General features: G+C 37.9%; 1 protein-coding gene across 2 annotated transcripts in view; it reads left to right on the top strand.

The window, feature by feature from the left end:
- The window catches only part of LOC150092338 (eukaryotic peptide chain release factor subunit 1-like), a 166,482-nt gene that overhangs the window by 82,538 nt on the left and 64,242 nt on the right, over nt 1-19,702 (top strand). For both annotated transcript variants that reach the window (XM_090415156.1, XM_090415155.1), the window contains exon 6: nt 12,373-12,511. In XM_090415156.1, the coding sequence (XP_090271282.1) occupies nt 12,373-12,511 (139 nt within the window). The remainder of the gene's footprint in view (nt 1-12,372; nt 12,512-19,702) is intronic.

The raw sequence follows: 19,702 nt of genomic DNA, 5'->3' as shown, positions 1-19,702 counted from the left end.
CCTAAGAAACACAGTCTATCAAGACTCATCGAGCGGAGGTCCCCCCCCCCAAGAAACACAAAGTCGAACATATACCACTCGTAAAACTCGACTGTTCTCGCTCTCACCACTCCATCAGGCAGTGCATTCCACATTCCATGGTTCAACCACCCTCCATGCAAAGAAACCACTCCTCACCCTCTTGCTCACAGATTCCTTTCGTAACTTCCAGGGATGGCCTCTTGTCATCACTCCTTCCCGCTGTTCAACCAAGCGAAAGAACTCCCCAGTGTCAACCCTGTAACCAACTACTGATGACACACAAAATGGCCTATAATTAGACACTTCCAGTCTGCTACCAGCCTTATGCAATGGCACTATCTTACCTTCCTTCCATTCCATGGTTATCTTTCCCACAGCCAGACTTTCATTGAAAAGCCAGGTTAAAGGCACTGTCAGTTCCCTAGCACATTCTCTCAAAACTCATAGTGAAATACCATCCAGTCCCACAGCTTTACTGACATCCAGAGTACTCAGTATTTGAAACACACTCTCCTCCTGTACCTCTAAACCTCGAACTTGCCCAATCCCTCTAGCATTAAAACTGACTCCTCCAAGATGAAATACTCCAATAAAGTGTTCATTGAACAATTCCACTATGTCCTCTGCATCAGTCACTCTTTCCCATTTTTATCCCACAATATCATTCTTCCACAGTCATTTCTCCTCCCACTGGCCACATATCTAAAAAATTTCCTAGGATTTTCTTTGGATCTTAGGGCCAATCTCCTCTCATATTCCAATTTCGTCTTCCTTACCATACTAGTCACGCATGTGTCTTATACTCTTCATGCATCTTATCTTCACCTGTGTCCTTATATCTCTTCCATAGCCTCTTTTGCATGCAATTCCTGTTTAATATTGTTTGTCATCCACTTTACTCCAAATTGTGTCCTCTTGTTCACTTGTTGTATACAACTTACCATTGCTGCTAACAAATATTCTTTCATAATTTCCCATGCACTAATAATATCCTGGCCTTCCAAATCCTGCCTCCATGAAACTTCCCCAAGTTGACGTCTTAGACTATTATAATCACCTGTCTTATAATTCCACATACGTTCCCGTCTCTTTGATACTCCTGCATGTCTATTCATTTTCCAAGTCAAAACCATATGGTCACTCTCTCTCTCCAACTGGTGGGAGAGATGTCATCTCAGTTATTATCAGCTCTTCTGATGCTATAACCAAATCCAAAACTCGTGAACCTCTTGTTCCCTCTATTACATGTTGCCTAAGACATTTTTCCCTCAAGAATTCTAGAAATTCCATTCCTAGAATTTCTTCTCCCTCTCTCCAGTTTATACTACTGTAGTTAAAATCTCCCATAACAATCATTCTTCTTGCACTTGCCACGCTCAACTGTCTCAACATCTCCTGGTCCCCACCCTCTGTGCTCCTTGGTATGTAGCAACACCCCACTAAATATCCTGTCTTGCCCACCTCCACCTCACGCTTTCAAAATCGTTAGTGCCACTGCCTTCCAAAGTCTCCACTCTTAGAGGACATAGGTCATCACTTATCATAAGCAGTACTCCACCACCATGTTTTTCCCTTCCTATCCTGCCGAAAAATGCTGTACCCAGTGACTTCTATTCCTGTCATTATATCCTCTTCTGTCAACCACGTCTCAGTGATCCCAATAATTTTTGGCCAGGCTGATGCTATCTGCACCACCAATTCCTCTCCTTTATTCTGGATACTCCTGGCATTAGTATAAAGCGGATAAATGCCGTTGTTTCTATGCCCAGCATTATCCCCTCGAGACTCCACTGGGCTCAGTGTTAGCTGATGTCGTCCCCTTTCTTCCAAGTACCCATTCCCACAAGAGGCCACCCCTGCTACCATCCTCCCTGGGACACACTGACTTTTTCAGAACAGCAATCTCTCCAGATGCCTACGTCCTTCCTCATTCAAATGTAAACAGTCTCTCACATACAATTCCTCTCTGTTCTCAAATGCACTCCAAGCATCCACATATTCCAGTCCTCTCTTGTCACACATTCTAGCTATTATGTCATTCAATATTACTGCTCTTCTGCTCAGTTTGTCATTATCATACCTAGGCAACACACATACACACACACTATCTTTCCTCTCTGTGTCTTCTTTCGTACCACCTCAAGCAAGAATCTCATATCTCTCGCTGCCCTATTTATACCACCACTCAAATCATTTGTTCCCACCATCACAATCATCTCATCCACCCTTTCACCTCTCTTAACTGCCAAAGCCACACTTTCTGTCGTTCCTCCTGGCAAACATTCCTCACGCATCCTATCTTGAACACCACGGATCATTGAGTCCCCATACATTATACCTCTTACCATTCCCTCTCTCCTATTGTTTCCATTTTCTCCTCTTCTTTCATTCTCAGACCTCTCTCTCATTCCCTCTCTCCTACTGTTTAGTGTTCTTTGACATGGAAAAAGCTTATGATGCTGCCTGTAGATATGGCATATTAAAAAATCTCTGTAACCTAGGTCTTAGACAACTCACTATATTTGTTAAAAACTTTCTGTCTAGCTGAGTCTTTCAGGTCTGAGTGAGAAGTACTCTATCTCGGCCATATCATCAAGAAGGGAGTGTTCCCCAAGGCTCTGTCTTACATATGACAGTTTTGATGTCAAAGTTAATTGAATCACTGAACAGCTTCTTCCCACTGTGGGCTATGTTGATGATTTCACTGTTTACTGTCACTCTTTTAACATGAGGGTAATTGAATGAGACCTTCAACAATTAGTTGATCATGTCTCTTCAGAGGGACAGCAAAAGTGTTGTATAAGAAATTAGAAATTAGAAAATCAGGCCAAGAAAAACCATAGAGTTTTTCAGATATGTGGCACGTAGAAGGAAGAATGATTATGGTAAGATGATGTTAATAGATGAAGATGATGAAATAGTAACTGCTGCAAAAGACATAGTTGAAGTACTCAGTGAACAGTTTATAAGGATGTTTCATCCTCATCAGGATGAAATCAGGAAAACCTCAAGTGTAGAAGACATAGGAGAGGATGGTTTAATTGTTAGTGAGTAGGAGGCATACAAGGAATTAAATAAGCTTGATGTCAATAAGGCAATAGGATTTGATGACACATCACAATGTGTCCTAAGGGAATGTTCCAGGGAGTTGTCAGTAGCATTGGCATGCATGTTTAGTAAGAGTCTTACAACAGCACAGGTTCCAAGAGAGTGGAAAGAAGGTATATTTCACTATAAAGGTGGAGATAAAGTTGTGGCTACAAATTGGCAGTCTGTAGTCTGTATGCTTGGAGTTGTATTTAAGATATATGGGAGAGATTAGTGAGAACTAGGATACAGAAATGGGTTGATAACAGCAGTATTCTCTCTAATTGTCAGCACAGGTTTGTTAAAGGTAGATCATGTTTTAATAATTTACTAATGTAATTTTACTTATTTACTTTTAACAAGATGACAAATGTACAGGACAAGAGAGATGTGTATACAGTAGTATACTTAGATTTTGCAAAAGTTTTTGATAGACTACGACACAAGAAGCTGTTAAATGAATCGAAATGGATGGGATTGAATGACGGACTAGTGAGTTGAATCAGTGACTGGTTGTCAGATAAGTATTAGAAAGTTGTGAATGGAGGGATGCAGTATTATCCAGAAAGAGGAAAGTTACTAGTAGTGTGCTGCAGGAGTCTGTATTGAGGTCATTATTGTTCAACTTGCATATTAATGATATTGGGATGTGTTTTACTAGTGATATGCAACTGTTTGCAAATGATGCAAAATTGGGAAGAGCAATGCAGAGTCAAGCAGATATTATCACCTTGCAGGAGGACTTAAATAGATTGTATGAATTGGCAGGTAGGTGAAATTGTCAGTTCAATGTTTCAAAGCACAAGGTTTTGAAATTTGGTAAGCAACGATGGGATGCAAAGTATACACTTGGTGAAGAAACTTTAATGGAGGTAGAGGAAATGAGAGACCTGGGAGTTATGTTGGACAAAACCCTGAAATTCAATTGCCATGGGCCTAGGATATAGCATGCATGATACCACAGAACGTGATAGCAATGTTCCAATACACATACAGTAATGAATTTATCATTTTTATTCTGGTTTATCAATTATTTAACAGTTGTGAAGTTATGAAAAACATCTGATATGTGTAATTAATTGTTAATAGGCTTTTGTTGTGTAAAACTTATGTACCACTATCCCTGATGATGTAAGTCTTACACATGAAACTCATTCAGTTTAATTGCTTATTTTTAATAAACCTCTTATTTTTGTTACAATGTGGTCTCAATACTGAAAACGTCCCACTGAACTGCATAACAACAGAAGCCTACATGTACATACTTTCTTCTTTTCCAAGACTGCTTCTTTACGTTTTTGTCTATCATGAAGTTATGGTTTTAATTTCCTTGTAAACAGTATCACTATGCTTGCTGAGTTAATCAATGTTTTCTTCGTGATTTGTTTGAAAATAAAAACCAAATTTTGGTTTTCTGCTTCCAAACTTTTTCATTTTTTCTTGAATAATATTTGTATATTTGTGTCACTTCTGAAAGTTGCTTGACTTTGAACCTTCTTACATATTATTATTATTATTAACACCAGACCTCCATAGAATCAAAAGACTCATCATGGGAATGATGAGTCTTTTGATTCTATGAAAAAAGACATCGAAAGCCCATCAAACCATGTTTTAAAGAACCTACTCCTTATGCCCCTGCTCATGCCCTTCTTATACAGCTTCCAGGTATTGTCCCCTAGTTCTACCCCCCCCCCTTCTCCCATTCTACAAAATATTTCTTTGATATCAACCAGGTAACACCCCTTTACCAACTTAAATGTATCAATCATATCCCCTCTCTTCCTCTTATTCAGGGCTTTGCAAATGGCATTCCCTCAATCTGTCCTCATATTGGACATCCAAAGACCAGTTATGATATTAGTCAGTCTTCTCTAGACCATGTCCAGTATATCCTCATAACCATGAAAACAAAGGGAATAAATTTTTGCACAATAATCCATACGAGGCTTGATCAAGGCTTTATACAACAGAACCAGAACCTCTTTATTTCTGCATGTTAAGGTCCTCTGCATCATTACCATTATTCAATGCGATGACTTCACAACTTGTGCTATGTATCCTCTGAACCACCACCACTGAAAGATTTCTTATCTCCTCAAATTCCTCCAAACTTTCCTCACCAAGTGCACACTTTACATCTCTTTGTTGCCTACCAAATTTCAAGACATTACACTTTGCAACATTTTCAGTTCCATACTGCTACCTACTAATTTAATCTATTTAAGTCCTCTTGTAATGAAGCAACATTTGCTTGATTCCTCATCACTCTTCCCAGTTTTGCATCAGCTGCTAACAGTTGAATATCATTGAATATCACTAGTTAAACTTATCCCAATATTGTTAATATACAAATTAAATAACAATGGTCTCAAAACTGACCCTTGTGGCACAAATTAAATGACTTTCCTCTTTCAAAATAGTGTTTCCCAATAAATGACTTGCTGATACCTATCTGATAGTCATTAACCTATCCAGCTAACTAGTCTATCATCCAGTTCCATCTGCTTCAGTTTAGTGACCAACATGTGGTGTGGCAATCTATCAAAAGCCCCAGCAGAATCTACCACTGTATATGCATCTCCCTTGTCCAATATATTCATCATCTTGTTATAGTACATAAGCAAGTTTGTAAAGCATGACCTCTCTTTAACATACCCATGCTGACAAGCACAAAGAATACCATTGTTATTAAGCCACTTTTTTATCCTACTTCTCACGAACCTCTCCAGTATGTTAACTACAACTCCAGATATACAGATCAGCCTATAATTTGTTGCCATAGCTTTATCACCACTTTTGTGAAGTGGAACAATTTTGCCTTTCTTCCAACAGCACAAATCCCAAAGGATGAGTGCTGTTGCCAAGACTCTTTAAACAGGCAGATGAAGGTTGTTGCTAACTCTTTGGAATATTTCCTTTAGGACACAGGGACACCTTTAGGATACCTATTGCCTCATTGACATCTAGCTTACTTAACTCCTCATATGCCTCTTGCTCACCCACTATTAAGTCTTCTTTCATTTTATTTAGCTTTTTGATCTTCAGAATACATTCACATCTATGTATTTCTTTATCAGTTCTCAAACCACATTGATTTCCTTACCACTCAACTCCTCATTCCCATGCTATAGCACCAAGCTGTCTACTAAGCTTCTCTTTCATCAGTCTTGTACTTCCACGTATATCCTTTCCTCACAGAAGTCTTCATATGGCTAGCCTCGACCAAAGGCTGTGTTTCAATATGAACTTAATTTTATCCTGCTCAGAACTAAATGGCAATCGCTTCCAATATCAGATCTCCTGTATCTCTTTGTATTATATAATCAGCATGAAGATATTATTATCAACAATAATATAGTCAATAAGTCTTTTCTTATTTCATTTGTCTTTTCTCCATGCGAATTATTATTAATTTTGACTGTCTGGCATTTTGGGTTCCACCAAAGCTTTGGATACAGTGGAAATCGAGATGATGTTTTCAGGATGGAGGCTGCTCTTGCCTGAACAATGTACTCTGTTAATACTTTACCACTTCTAATTATATATTGGGTTTTATCCTTTATCCAAGTGTTAGCAAACAAAGTTTGTGCCTGAAGTACTTTCAGGACTGGAGCAACTCATGGTAATGGTGATATAAGTTCTCATCACTTGCCTTAGTATCTCCCATAATGCAAAGCACATCTCCTTGTGGACATATAATGCTGTGCATTAAGGGAAGGGCCATTACCCAGACCAGTTTCGACCTTCATTGAGCGATGTTTAAGTAAAGACCTCTCTAAAAATTAGGTGGTCCCCTAGACACTCCCTATGAGTAACTGAAAGACCATCCAACTCAGTGGTGGCTCCACTCAGTGACAGGCTCACCCCACCACCAAGCAGAGCCATAACCTCAGTGGGGGGCCCCATTTGGGGGTAGGTTTCTGCCTGTTTCTGAGTGGGGCCCCCTGCTGAGGTTATGCCATAACCTCAGCAGGGGCCCCACTCAGAGACAGGCAGAAACCTACCCCCAAGCAGAGTCTCTCACATCTCAGGGAAAGTAACCACTTCTGTGCAAAAGCACATCAATGGGAGCCAGACCCAGAGGTGGTGATACTAAGGTGTAAGTAATGGAGGAGTGATATTTACCTATACGAGTTGCCAAAGGGTGTCACATCCTATTATTAAAATTCCCTGGATTAGAGATAAGTTTATGGAAGTTTTTTCACTTGGCTGTGCTACTAATTGTATATTGGGTTTTATCCCGTATCCAAGTGTTAGCAAACAAAGTTTGCACCTGAAGTACTTTCAGGACTGGGGCAACTTGTGGTTAAGGTAGTATAAGTTTTCATCACTTGCCTTAGTATCTCCATAATGCAAAACACATCTCCTTGGGGACATGTATAATGCCTATGCATTAAGGGAAGGGACACTACCCAGACCCGTTTTGACTTTTATTGAGGTCTCATCAGTTGGAGCTAGACCCAGAGGTGGTGATACTAAGGTGGAAGTAATGGAGAAGTCGTATTTACCTATACGAGTTGCCAAAAGGTCTCACACGCTATTATTAAAATTCTCTGGATTAGAGATAAGTTCTCTCACTGATGAGACCTCAGTAAAGGTCGAAACCAGTCTGGATAGTGGCCCTTCCCTTAATGCATAACTTTATCATGTCTGCAAGGAGATGTGCTTTGCATTATGGGAGATACTAAGGCAAGTGATGAGAATTATCCCACCTTTACCATGAGTTGCCCCAGTTCTGAAAGTACTCTGGGTGCAAACTTTGTTTGCTAACACTTGGATAAAGGATAAAACCCAGTATATAATCAGTAGCATAGCCAACTGGAAGAACTTCCATAAACTTATCTCTAATCCAGAGAATTTGGGGAATATTGATTGTTAAATGTTTAAGCGAATTAGTTGGGCAAGTAAAAGGAAGATGATCCTAATGGGAGATTTTAATTGCAGGAATGGATTCAAAAGAAGAAAACATATAGTAACAAGGAGAGTGAATTTGTTGAGTTTCTATGGGATAACTATCTAAAGTAGCATTTGATGGAAGCAACACGAGGTTTATGGTGTTAAATTTGGTGATATCCTCACAGGATGTGGTTGTGAATGAGGTATTAACACTACCACCTTTGGTGAAAGTGACCATGAGGTATTAGTTTGGAAGGTAGTCAAACAGGAAAAAGTTATTATCAAGAAGGTCTATATGTGGAACTATAAGGTGGGTGATTATCAGAAGCTCTGTAGTCAACCAGCATCAGTATATTGGGTTGATGAATTATGTAGAAAAGATGTTGACAGTGCATGGGAAATGATAAGGCAGTATCTAACACAAGCAATGCATAACTGCATACCAAGAGTTAAGCAAATACATAGAGTATGAGTTGGGTGAACGGTTAAATTATGCAAACAGTGTTACAAAAGAAGTTGTTATGGAGGAAGTACAAGAAGTTTACAGTGAACAGATGCATGAAGAATATAAAGTAGACCAGAAAAGTGACAATCATGGTTAAAAAAGAAAAAGTGGAATATGAGAGAAGATTGGCCAGTCAGGTCAATCATGCATATCAAAAAATCCAAAGGAATTTTTCTGCTATGCGACAAAGCAAGAGGAAAAATAATTATGGCAGGTTGATATTGGTGAATTGTTATGGTCACACAGTGACCATAACAAATGATATAGTGGAATCATTCGATGAACACCTCATCAGTGTATATCATAATGGTGTGAATGATGCTATGCAATGTGTAGAAGGGAGAAAAGAATTAGGAGAATTAAAGGTGAAAGAATCAGAGGTGAATCAAGTGTTGCTTGGGTTAGATATTAATAAGGTTGTGGGAATTATTATTATTATCTCAAGCAACTCCAAGGAGTCGACAGACTCATTGAGGGAGGCCCTAACATCATGTCAAGAGCAACTATTCGACATTCACACAGTATCTATCATACCTCGCCTTGAACTCATTCATGGTCATAGCACCCACAACAGACTCTGGCAGCTTATTCCACTCATTCACCACTCTCCAAGTAAAAAACCTAGTTCTAACGCCCCTGCTAACCACACTCTTGCCCAGTTTCCATGTATGGCCCCTAGTCCTCCCACCACCAATCCTATTCTCAAAAATATCTTCTGGATTAATCCTATAGAAACCCTTCAGTAATTTGAATGTCTCAATCATATCACCCCTTTTCCGCCTATCAACCAATTTTTGCAACCAACAAATCTTCAACCGGTTCTCATAAGGTTCATTCCACAGACCTGCTGTCATCTTGGTCACTCGTCTCTGGACCATCTCCACTTCCTCCCCATCACGAAGAAACCCTGGTGCCCATAACTGGGCACAGAAGTCCAGATGGGATCTTATTAAGGCTCGATACAGAGGAACAACAACTTGTTTGTCTCTGCATGTTAAAGTATTTTTCAGAAGCCAAGTGATTTGGTGAGCTGTTTTAGTCACTTTTGCAATGTGCCCCCTAAACTTCAACTCCCTATCCACCAACACTCCCAAATCGCTGGCCTCATCAATCTCCTGGAGTATGGTTCCACCAATGTGATATACTGCTGCTAATCTTTTCACTCCAAAATGCATAACTTTACACTTTGCCACATTAAATTGACATCCATTTTCCTAGCCCAATCCTCCAAACTATCCAAATCATCCTGCAAAATTTTGTCATCCTGTGCACTCACAATTGCTCTACCCAACTTTGCATCATCAGCAAACAAGTGAACACTCCCTCTCAGATCCTTTCCTATATCATTAATGAACAAATTGAAAAGTAGTGGTCCAAGAACAGAACCCTGTGGTACAGCACTAGTCACAAGCCGTCTTTTGGACTCCACTCCTGAATAAATCACTCTCTGGTATCTCTCCATCAACTACCCTCCTATCCATCTCACCAACCCTATATCCATCCCCATCTGCTCCAATTTACTGATTAGCGTAACATGTGGTATCCTGTCAAAGGCCTTGGCAAGGTCCAGTAGAATCACTGTAAACCCATATCCAGTTCAGCCGTCACTGTGTTATAAAACGTGAGCAAGTTACTGAGGCATGATCTACCCTTCACAAAACCATGTTGTCCCTCCCCCCCCCCATACAGTATCCCATTTTCATCTATTCAGTCCTGTATTCTTCTCTTGACTAATTTCTCCAAGACCTTGACAACGATTCCTGATATGCTAATAGGTCGGTAATTTACAACAGCAATCTTGGAACCTCCTTTATGCAGTGGAACTATTTTCCTCTCTTTCCACCCAGAATGGATGACATATCACCACGTATTTTTAAAGAATGTGCAAAAGAGTTAGAGATAGCCTTGTCCTGGTTCTTTAATGAAAGTCTTGCAGTGGGGGAGGTTCCTAAGAAGTGGAAAGGAGACAAAATAATGCTTCTCCATAAGCATGGTCTGAGAACAGAAGTTTCCAGTTATAGACCAGTCTGTATATCTACAGTTGTGATCAAAATTTTGGAAAAATTGCTTAGAGATAGAATACAGGATTGGGCTGACAAACATAAGATTCTCTATGATAGTCAGCAGGGATTTGTGAAGGGTAGGTCTTGTTTTAGCAATCTGCTTATATTTTATGATAAGGTGACAAATGTGTTGGATAAGGGATAAGAATATCACTGTATATAAGAATCATATACAGTGATATTCTTGGGCTTTGCAAAAGCATTTGATAGATTGCAACATGATAAGTTAGTGTACAAGCTGCGGAGGATAGGAATAGATAGTAGATAGATCAGTGATTGTCTCTCTGAACAATACCAGCAAGTTGTGTGTGATGGAGCCATGTCTCTGATGGAGCCATGTCTTTGAAGTTATTTACACAACCTGCACTCACAATGCACTCAGGCAATGCATTTCACTCACTAACAACTCTCCACGTAAAAAATCTACTCCACACATGCTTCTTCACCACATCTTTATACAACTTCCAGGGATAACCTCTTGTTCTTCTCATTTTAACATCCATTCTTTTTTATCATTTCTTCTGTATAAATCTGATAGAATCTCTTAAGAAGAGAACCCTGAGGCATGCCACTGATCATGGACTGCTACTGTTTAACTTATTTGTTAATGATATTTCATGTGGATTGATTGGGGATCTTCAAATGCTTGCCAATGATGCAAAGTTAGGTAGAATTATCAGGAGTAGTGCTGATGTTAATTCTTTACAGGAAGATTTGAATAGACTTTTAGCTTGGACATAGGAGTAGGATTGCATTTTGAATATTAAAAAATGCAAGGTGTTACACTTTGGGATACAGAGATATAAGGCTATGTGTACTGTATTGGTGGAGCTGTATTTCAGGAAGTGAACAGATTCTGGATCTTGGAGTGATGGTAGACAGTGGACTGAAGTTCTGCAGACACATCACACATGTTGTAAAGTTGGCACATCATATTGCTGCTATGATAAAAAGTACTTTAACATATAGGGAGGTGGTGGTGCCTCTATATAAGGACAGACCACATATGGACTATTGTGCTCAGATTTTGTCACCTAGTTTTTGTTGTGAGGTGGAAACACTAGAGAGAGAGAGAGTCCAAAGAAGTTATCAAGACTAAAGTGTTGGTTATGAAGAGCATTTGAGAGAATGTGGATTACAGAGATTGGTGGATAGGAGGAAAAGAAGAAATATTATAGAGACCTTCAAGTTAGTTAAGAGATTCTATCAGATTTATACAGAAGAAATGATAAAAAAGAATGGATGTTAAAATGAGAAGAACAAGAGGTTATCCCTGGAAGTTGTATAAAGATGTGGTGAAGAAGCATGTGTGGAGTAGATTTTTTACGTGGAGAGTTGTTAGTGAGTGAAATGCATTGCCTGAGTGCATTGTGAGTGCAGGTTGTATAAATAACTTCAAAGCTCATTATGATAGACATGTTGCTGGTTGAGTGGGTCACCCATGATGATTATGTTGACTCCATGGGAGGTTATTAAATAATAATAATAATAATAATAAATTTACTTTTGAATACTCACAATGCAATATTTGCTTAATTTGATTCATATCCACTTGTTTTTTATAAAGGAATTAACAAATAGCTAAAAATCTGAATATTTCAGTGTGTTTTTTTTTTCTTTCATGTTAATAAACCTGTCTGCTTTCTTCATATTGCATGAAAATCTCTTAAGCAGTATTGATTGATTATGTTGTATTTAAGATAGACTTGACTGTTTTTAAGACTAATTTTGGAAATTATTTTATTTATAATTTCAAAATGATGTTACATTTACATCTCTAAATGTTAAATCTTGCAGGCATTATCTGCACTTCTTGTAGATGATAACAAGTTTGGCTTTATAGTGATGGATGGAAATGGTACTTTGTTTGGCAGTCTTCAAAGCAATACCAGAGAAGTGTTATACAAGTTTACTATTGACCTACCAAAAAAACATGGTAAGATTTCAAATCATGTGCTGTGTTAAAGATTTTCTAAAACTATATTGGGGTTGGAACGATTACTTATAATAAGTTTTTTCACTTGGTTACAAAGTATATTATATGTAACAAGAAATTATGTTCTTGTTTTTATCCTATACTCAAATGTAAACAATACAAAGCATGCATGCAAAGTACCTTCATGACTAGTTGACTTCTATATAGAAGCTATTGACTGTACATCAATTGCCTCAGTATCCCATAATACAAACTGCACTTCCTTTCAGAAGTTTGCTTTGATTTGATCAGATATAGTTGTAAAAAAAACTTTCTACAACTATCAATAACTGGTTCAACCACTTCGTTGGCCAAGTGGTTAGCATATCCACTTTCCACCCAAAAGGCTGTGGATTTGAATCCTGCCATGGACATGGATGTTTGTGATCATCTGTGAAAATACTTGTGGTAGGGAGTAGATGGCATTGGTGTAGATGATGCAGTTCGCTGTAGTTGGTGGAGACGGAGAGTTGTAGGTGCCCTCTCTCAATGAATCTTTGGAGGTATCATTTAATGATGATGATTTTTTTAATACTTTATTATTATTATTATTACCCCAAGACCTCATGGAGTCAAAGACTCATCTGGGAGGTCCTTTTATCACACACACAGCTCATCATACCGTGCCTTGAACACGTTCAAACTCCTTGCAGACACCACACTCTCAGGCAAGGCATTCCAATCATTCACAACTCTGCACGAAAAAAACCTGCCTCTCACTCCCCTACTCACACCCTCTTTATACACTTTCCAGGGATGACCTCTGGTTCTCCCCCAATCTCCCACTATTTTCTGTAGAACTTCTCCAGCATTGATCCTATAACAACCCCTTAATAAGTTGTAGGTCTCTATCATATCTCCCCTTTTCCTCCTGTCCAGACTCTGCAAATTACATCTTCCCAATCTTTCCTCATACTCGACATTCCAGAAGTCAGAAACTACCTTAATCAATGGCCTTTGAACCCTTTCCAACATCTCTTCATCCTTCTCAAAACCAGGTGACCAAATCTGGGCACAATAGTCCATATGTGGCCTAATCAAAGCCTTATACAACGGAACAAGAATCTCTCTACTTCTACAGACCAGTGTCCTCTGCATCATTCCCAGAAGCCTTTGTGTTGTCATCATAATTTTGGCTATGTGTCCCCTAAATTTCAGATCCTTATCCACTGTCACCCCCAGATAGTGGATAAGGATTTCTTCCACCTCCAACAATATATTCTCACCAAGCATAAATTCTGCATTCCATCTCTGTTTTCCAAATTTTAAAACCTTACATTTTGCAACATTGAACTCACATTTCCGTGCCCAATCACTCAATTTATTCAAGTCTTTTTGTAAGGCCACAACATCTTCACTACTCTTCATAGTTCGTCCCAACTTTGCATCATCTGCAAACAAACTGAATATCTCCATTCAAATCTTCACCTATATTGTTAATATACGAGTTAAACAGTAATGGCCCCGAAACAGATCCCTGAGGCACTCCACTAGTGACTTTCCCTGTCCTAGATATCGCTCCTCCATATACAACTTGTTGATACCTATCAGATAGCTAGTCTCCAATCCAATGCACTAGTCCAATATCCAACCCCATCTGCTCTAGTTTGACTATCAATTTATCATGAGGTACTCTATCAAAAGCCTTTGCGAAATCTAAGTATATTACTGTGTATCCTTCTCTTCTGTCTAATGAAGCAGTCACTTTATTGTAATAAGTAAGTAGATTACTAAAACATGACCTCCCTTTAGCAAATCCATGCTATCCATCAAAGATTATACCATTGTTGTCAACCCAACTCTGGATCCTAGTTCTCACAGACTTCTCCAACAACTTAACCACAATACCTGACACACAGATAAGCCTATAGTGTGATGCTTGAGTTCGATCACCTTCCTTTATGAAGTGGCATCTTGCCCTCCTTCCACTCCTTAGGGACTTGACCGAGTGCAAGACTCGTATTAAAAAAATATGTCAAGACAGGTTCTCGCACATTGCTTCAGAATACTTGATGATATATTATCAAGTCCCACAGCCTTATTAGCATCTAGTTTACTCAACTCCCCATACACCTCTTGCTCACTTCAGTCTCTCTGCCCCATCATCTACTGCTCTCAGTCTCTCCATGAAGTCACATTCACGAGATTGAAAGACCTTTATGAATTGCTCATTAAGTATCTCCACCACACATTCTGCAACAGCTGTCTTCATACCATTTTCACCTATCAGTGTCATCCTTTCACAATCATTCTTTCTTTTACTGGCTACATATCAAAAGAACACCTTAGGATTCCTTTTGGCTTCATTAGCTAACTGCTGTTCATACCTCTCTTTAGCTATCTTCACCAACCAAGTCACCCTCCCTGCCTGGTCTTTGTAGACTGCATGGAATTGGTTATTTCCACTTCTCTTTTGCTGCCTCCACAATGCCCTCTTTCTCTGTATTACATGCTTAATCTCTTTATTCATCCATCTCACACCTACCTTATTTAACTTTCTCACCCTTGTAATACACTTAGACATTGCATTTACTAGATAGTTTTTGAAAATCCCCCAAGTTGTTGCATTGATCTCTTTTCCAGCTAACTCCTCATTCAATGCTACACCCGCAAGCTGTCTCCTGAGCTCTTCATAATCACCCCCCCCCTTGTAGTTCCATATATACGCTTTTCTCACAGAGGTTCTCATGGTCACTCTCAACCAATTGGTGGATGATTTGACATCTCATTTATAATTACATCCTCTGATGAGATGACCAAATCCAAGACCCTCAATCCTCGTGTGCCCTCTGTTACATACTGTCTGAGGTAGTTATCCCTCATAAACTCAACAAACTCATTTTTTGCTATCTCATCATTCCAGTCTATATTGCCCATAATGATCACCTTTTCTTATTTGCTTGACTAATTTGATTATACATTTCACTATCCCCACCATCCACATTACCAGGTCTATAACAACATCCAACCAAGTATTTCATTCCATTCACCTCTATCTCACACCATACTGTCTCAAAACCACTGGCATTATTTCCCTCTTGTATCCTACTTTGTATGGACATAACTCTTTCTCTATCATCAATAGCACTCCCCCTCCCTTTTTACCCCTTCTATCCTCACGAAACACATCATACCCTTCCATCTCTATTCCTGTCAGGATGTCGTCCTCTTCCAACCATGTCTCACTTATTCCGACAATCTTTGGGTGAACAAACACAGTTAATGCAACCATTTCATCTGCCTTGTTTCTTATACTTCTAGCATTTGTATACAAACACAACAGATCATTTCTGGATCTACAGCTAGTTCCACTGATACCACTCACTCAATGTCAATGTAATCTCTCCATGCTCGACTGGGGCCATTTTCCTTTCTGCTTATTCATTTTAAAACCCTTTTCAATTCAAACTGTTTCCTCTTGATCCCTGGTCATCCCATTTCTTTCCTGTTTACACATGCTCTCACCTCCTCTTGTAGCATCTACCATTCTCATGCTGTGAGAATGGTAGATGCTCCAAGTAGCTGTGAGAATGGTCTCCCTATTTCCCTGCTCCTCTTGCACACCCATTCTCTCATTTTCTATACTCATACCACTCACTTCCTCATTAAAAACCACCTCTTTAATCTCTCCTATCTTACTCTCCTGCTCTTCCACATCACTTCCCGCTTGATCTGATTCATTCTCTCTCACTTTACTCACTTTTCTACCTTCCAGCAACAGTCTCTCCAAGCAACTCACACCATAACCACTCAAATGCAGTTCATCGCTCCCATACAGTTCACTTCTTCCTTCAAACTCATTCCACACATTAACAAACTATGCTCCCATCTCCTCACACATTTCAGCCAGCATGTCTCTGATAAATTGCATGCATATGATAAAGAATTTAAGCAATGATACTATTTTCTTTCATGTGGTTCAAGAACAATTTCTAATTAATATCATTATAATTGCATAGTGTGCAATGCTATAACAGGATAATTCATGTCTTATTAGTTACAATTATAATATACCACCATAATTTATGTGTTCTATTGTTAAAGTTAATTGCAATGTAAACTGTAACATTGCATGTTGAAATTTAAAGTTTTTTTTTTTTTTCAAAGTTTGACAAAATATGATCATATATATACAGTACGTATATACATAATATGGTCATTCATATGAATAATATATAAATGTGTTTAATATCAATAATTTAAAAAAAATTTTTTTGACCTAATAACATTTTGTTTATTATAATACAGGGTATTTACATATATACAATAAAGTATACTATTACAATTTCTGTTCAGCACAAAATGTAGAATAGAGTGATTTTTTTTAATATAAATATACATTTTTTTTCAGTGTCAATATCATTGTTTATTTTTATACAGCCTATATACATATACACAATTAATAGTAGTAATAATAATAATAATAATTGTTTCTTTTGTTTCTTTGGGAGGCATTTCTGATTTCTTCCTCGAAGCTTTGTAGAGCTTATCCGAGGAAGATAATAGTTGGCGGTGGTTTCGTAGTTATGTTTCTATACCGGTTGCAATGTAGGTGTTGATTTTACTGTTTGTTGGTACGTTAAACTAATTAGAGAAACAGGAATTTCTCTCATTTTCATTCTCGCTATAATATATTTATATAGTGCCTGTTTCAGCTCTCTGTATGTACCTAGGTTTCTGTCGTTGAACGGCAGTTTGTTTATCGTGCCAGGTACGGGTGGCTTTGTAATAGTGATTGTTGTGCTTATATGTTATGTAGTTTGTTGACTGTGGTCTTGTTATCTGATATGTTGTTCTGGTTACTCCATAGGTTGGGCTGTAGTAATGTTTTAACATGACTGTGTAGTGGCATGTGTTTCATCTTAAATATTTTGTGTTCTGTCCGTGCTGCCTGCATAAGTGTGGGTTATTCCCAGAATATCAGTTTTACCATTCTATCTTGCAACCATTGTAACCTGTTAAGTCTGTAGTCTGTGCAGAATGCATATCATGTGATTGTGTATCTTAAAATGTTTTCACGTAATGCTTTATAGATTAGTATTTTTATGTGTGTCAGGGCAATGTTTTTTAATCGGTATAGTTTGCTTGCTATTATCCTAAGCTTGGTGTGTAGGTAGTTTATATGGCTATTCCAACTTTGATCAGCATCGAAGTGAAGTCCGAGATAGCGTGTTGTTTTCACCTGTATGATAGTTGTGGTTTCAGGTTCAGCACTTTGTTTATAGGAGGATGAATGTCGGATAGTGAGATATTTAGTTTCTTTCGGCAGGGTTTGGGGGTTTTTGAATATCATTAGCTTTGTTTTTCCAGGGTTTATATATATATATTTTTTCAAAATTCATTTTTACTTGGTTGGAATATTATATAAAAAAAAAGGTTTAATGACTATTACCGAGAGAAAAGATGACAAGACATATTTAAAAAAGATACTACTAGTTTACTAGTTTCATTACATGAACATCCTCGGGTATCACAATCAAAGAAGTATATAAAAAATTACAGAGACTTAAAATTGTACTAACAGAACAAGTATAAAAAACAGTAGCGTGTTTGAAAAAAATGCAAGTAGTTCCTAACAAACGAATACTATGCGCTGTCGCGAGTGCGCCAGTACTGAACAGAAGCAACGTGTGCATCAGAGAGATTGTGACTCAGGCTGTTGTTGATATGAGAGGAATCTAGAGAAATTTCCCTAGATTCAACAATCTTTCTTTCAAGTTCATGTCAATCTTTCTTTCTGATCTTGTCAACTGATGCAGGGAACTCTGTGAATCCAAGTGTTGGGAATGTTATGAAGAGTTAGATGCAGCAGCAGCATTAAACATGTTAACTTGCTCTCTGACATTAGGATTGGGAGATCCACCATTAATAGGAGGCTCTAGGGGAGGATGATCTGGAAGTGGTGGAGGTCTGTACAGCTCAGTATATTTTCCTTTATCAATACCACTCAAAACAATATCTTGAGCATATCATGTGTACAGATTCTTTGCCAAATATCATAGGCCTTTATATATTAGAATAAAAAATCGTTTAGAAATGTATACACTGGAAGATATGCATTTCACTAAGACTTTTGTTCTTTGGGTCTTCTCTCACAATAAATATAAGAATATTGTTGTACAACTCTCTTGGATCATCACTAGTATAGGCAGTTGGATCACTGATTAAATTCATAGGAAATTTTTCAACAATATATCCCACTTCATAATCCATGATGATAACATAATTTTTATCAAGCTTCAATTTCATTTTTTGGGTCCATGTTCCATTTGTTTTTTCCAAGTGTGTAATTTTTGAAGGCCATCCTTTGAAGTGAGGAGACCAATCTGATGACCTACTGAAAGTGTAACCAAATGATCCAGTGTATAAACTGCACCATCATTTTCCAAATTGCTAATAGTAGCTGAGTTATAGCAATTTGCATATTGCGATCGTGAACCTTTCATGTCTTGGATAATAATAATAAATAAATAAAAATTTATTTAAAAATTAAAACAAAATTAAAAATTATAATTTAAATTTCTAAATTTAATTTTTAAATTCCCTCATAAAATATATAATTGTAGTGATATAAAAACTGCATAATTACATATACATATTTTATGAGAGGTCTGCAGAAGTTCAGTTGTTATGTTCAATAGAACCTTGTAGATTATATTTAACTGCTACAGAAGACAAAGTTGACGTATTTAGTGAACACTTTATAAGGGAGTTTCAGTATGTCAGTAATATACTGGTCAGGAAACTGACAACTATTTCCCCTTATTATGTGTACAAATTCTTTGTCAAAATCATTTAGAAATGTTTTACTTTTTAATATTATTATTTTTGTACTGGCAGAGTTACTACCATATATATATATACATACACACACACACACACACAAAAGTTTGCAATCAAAAATCTAAAGAAAAATAAAGATATCGTAATCTTATGACAAGGGGAATGCAACTGTAGTTCTAAATAAAACAGATTACCGGGAAAAAATCTTAATGTTGTTAGAGTTGGATTGATAGAGACCCAATGAGAGAAATACACAACACTAATAACCTTCTACAAAAAGCCACAGAACTTCCAAGAAACATATGCCTTTCCACTCATTCATTACATTCACTCATTCCTAGGTTATATGGTCTTCCAAAGGTACACAAA

This window comes from Typopeltis vanoorti, chromosome 26 (genome assembly GCF_054136105.1).
Source record: "Typopeltis vanoorti isolate ZY-2024b chromosome 26, IOZ_Tvanoo_1.0, whole genome shotgun sequence".
Lineage (NCBI taxonomy): Eukaryota > Metazoa > Arthropoda > Arachnida > Uropygi > Thelyphonidae > Typopeltis > Typopeltis vanoorti.
Note: the sequence above shows the minus strand (reverse complement) of the source record. Positions and strands in the feature narration are given on the sequence as shown.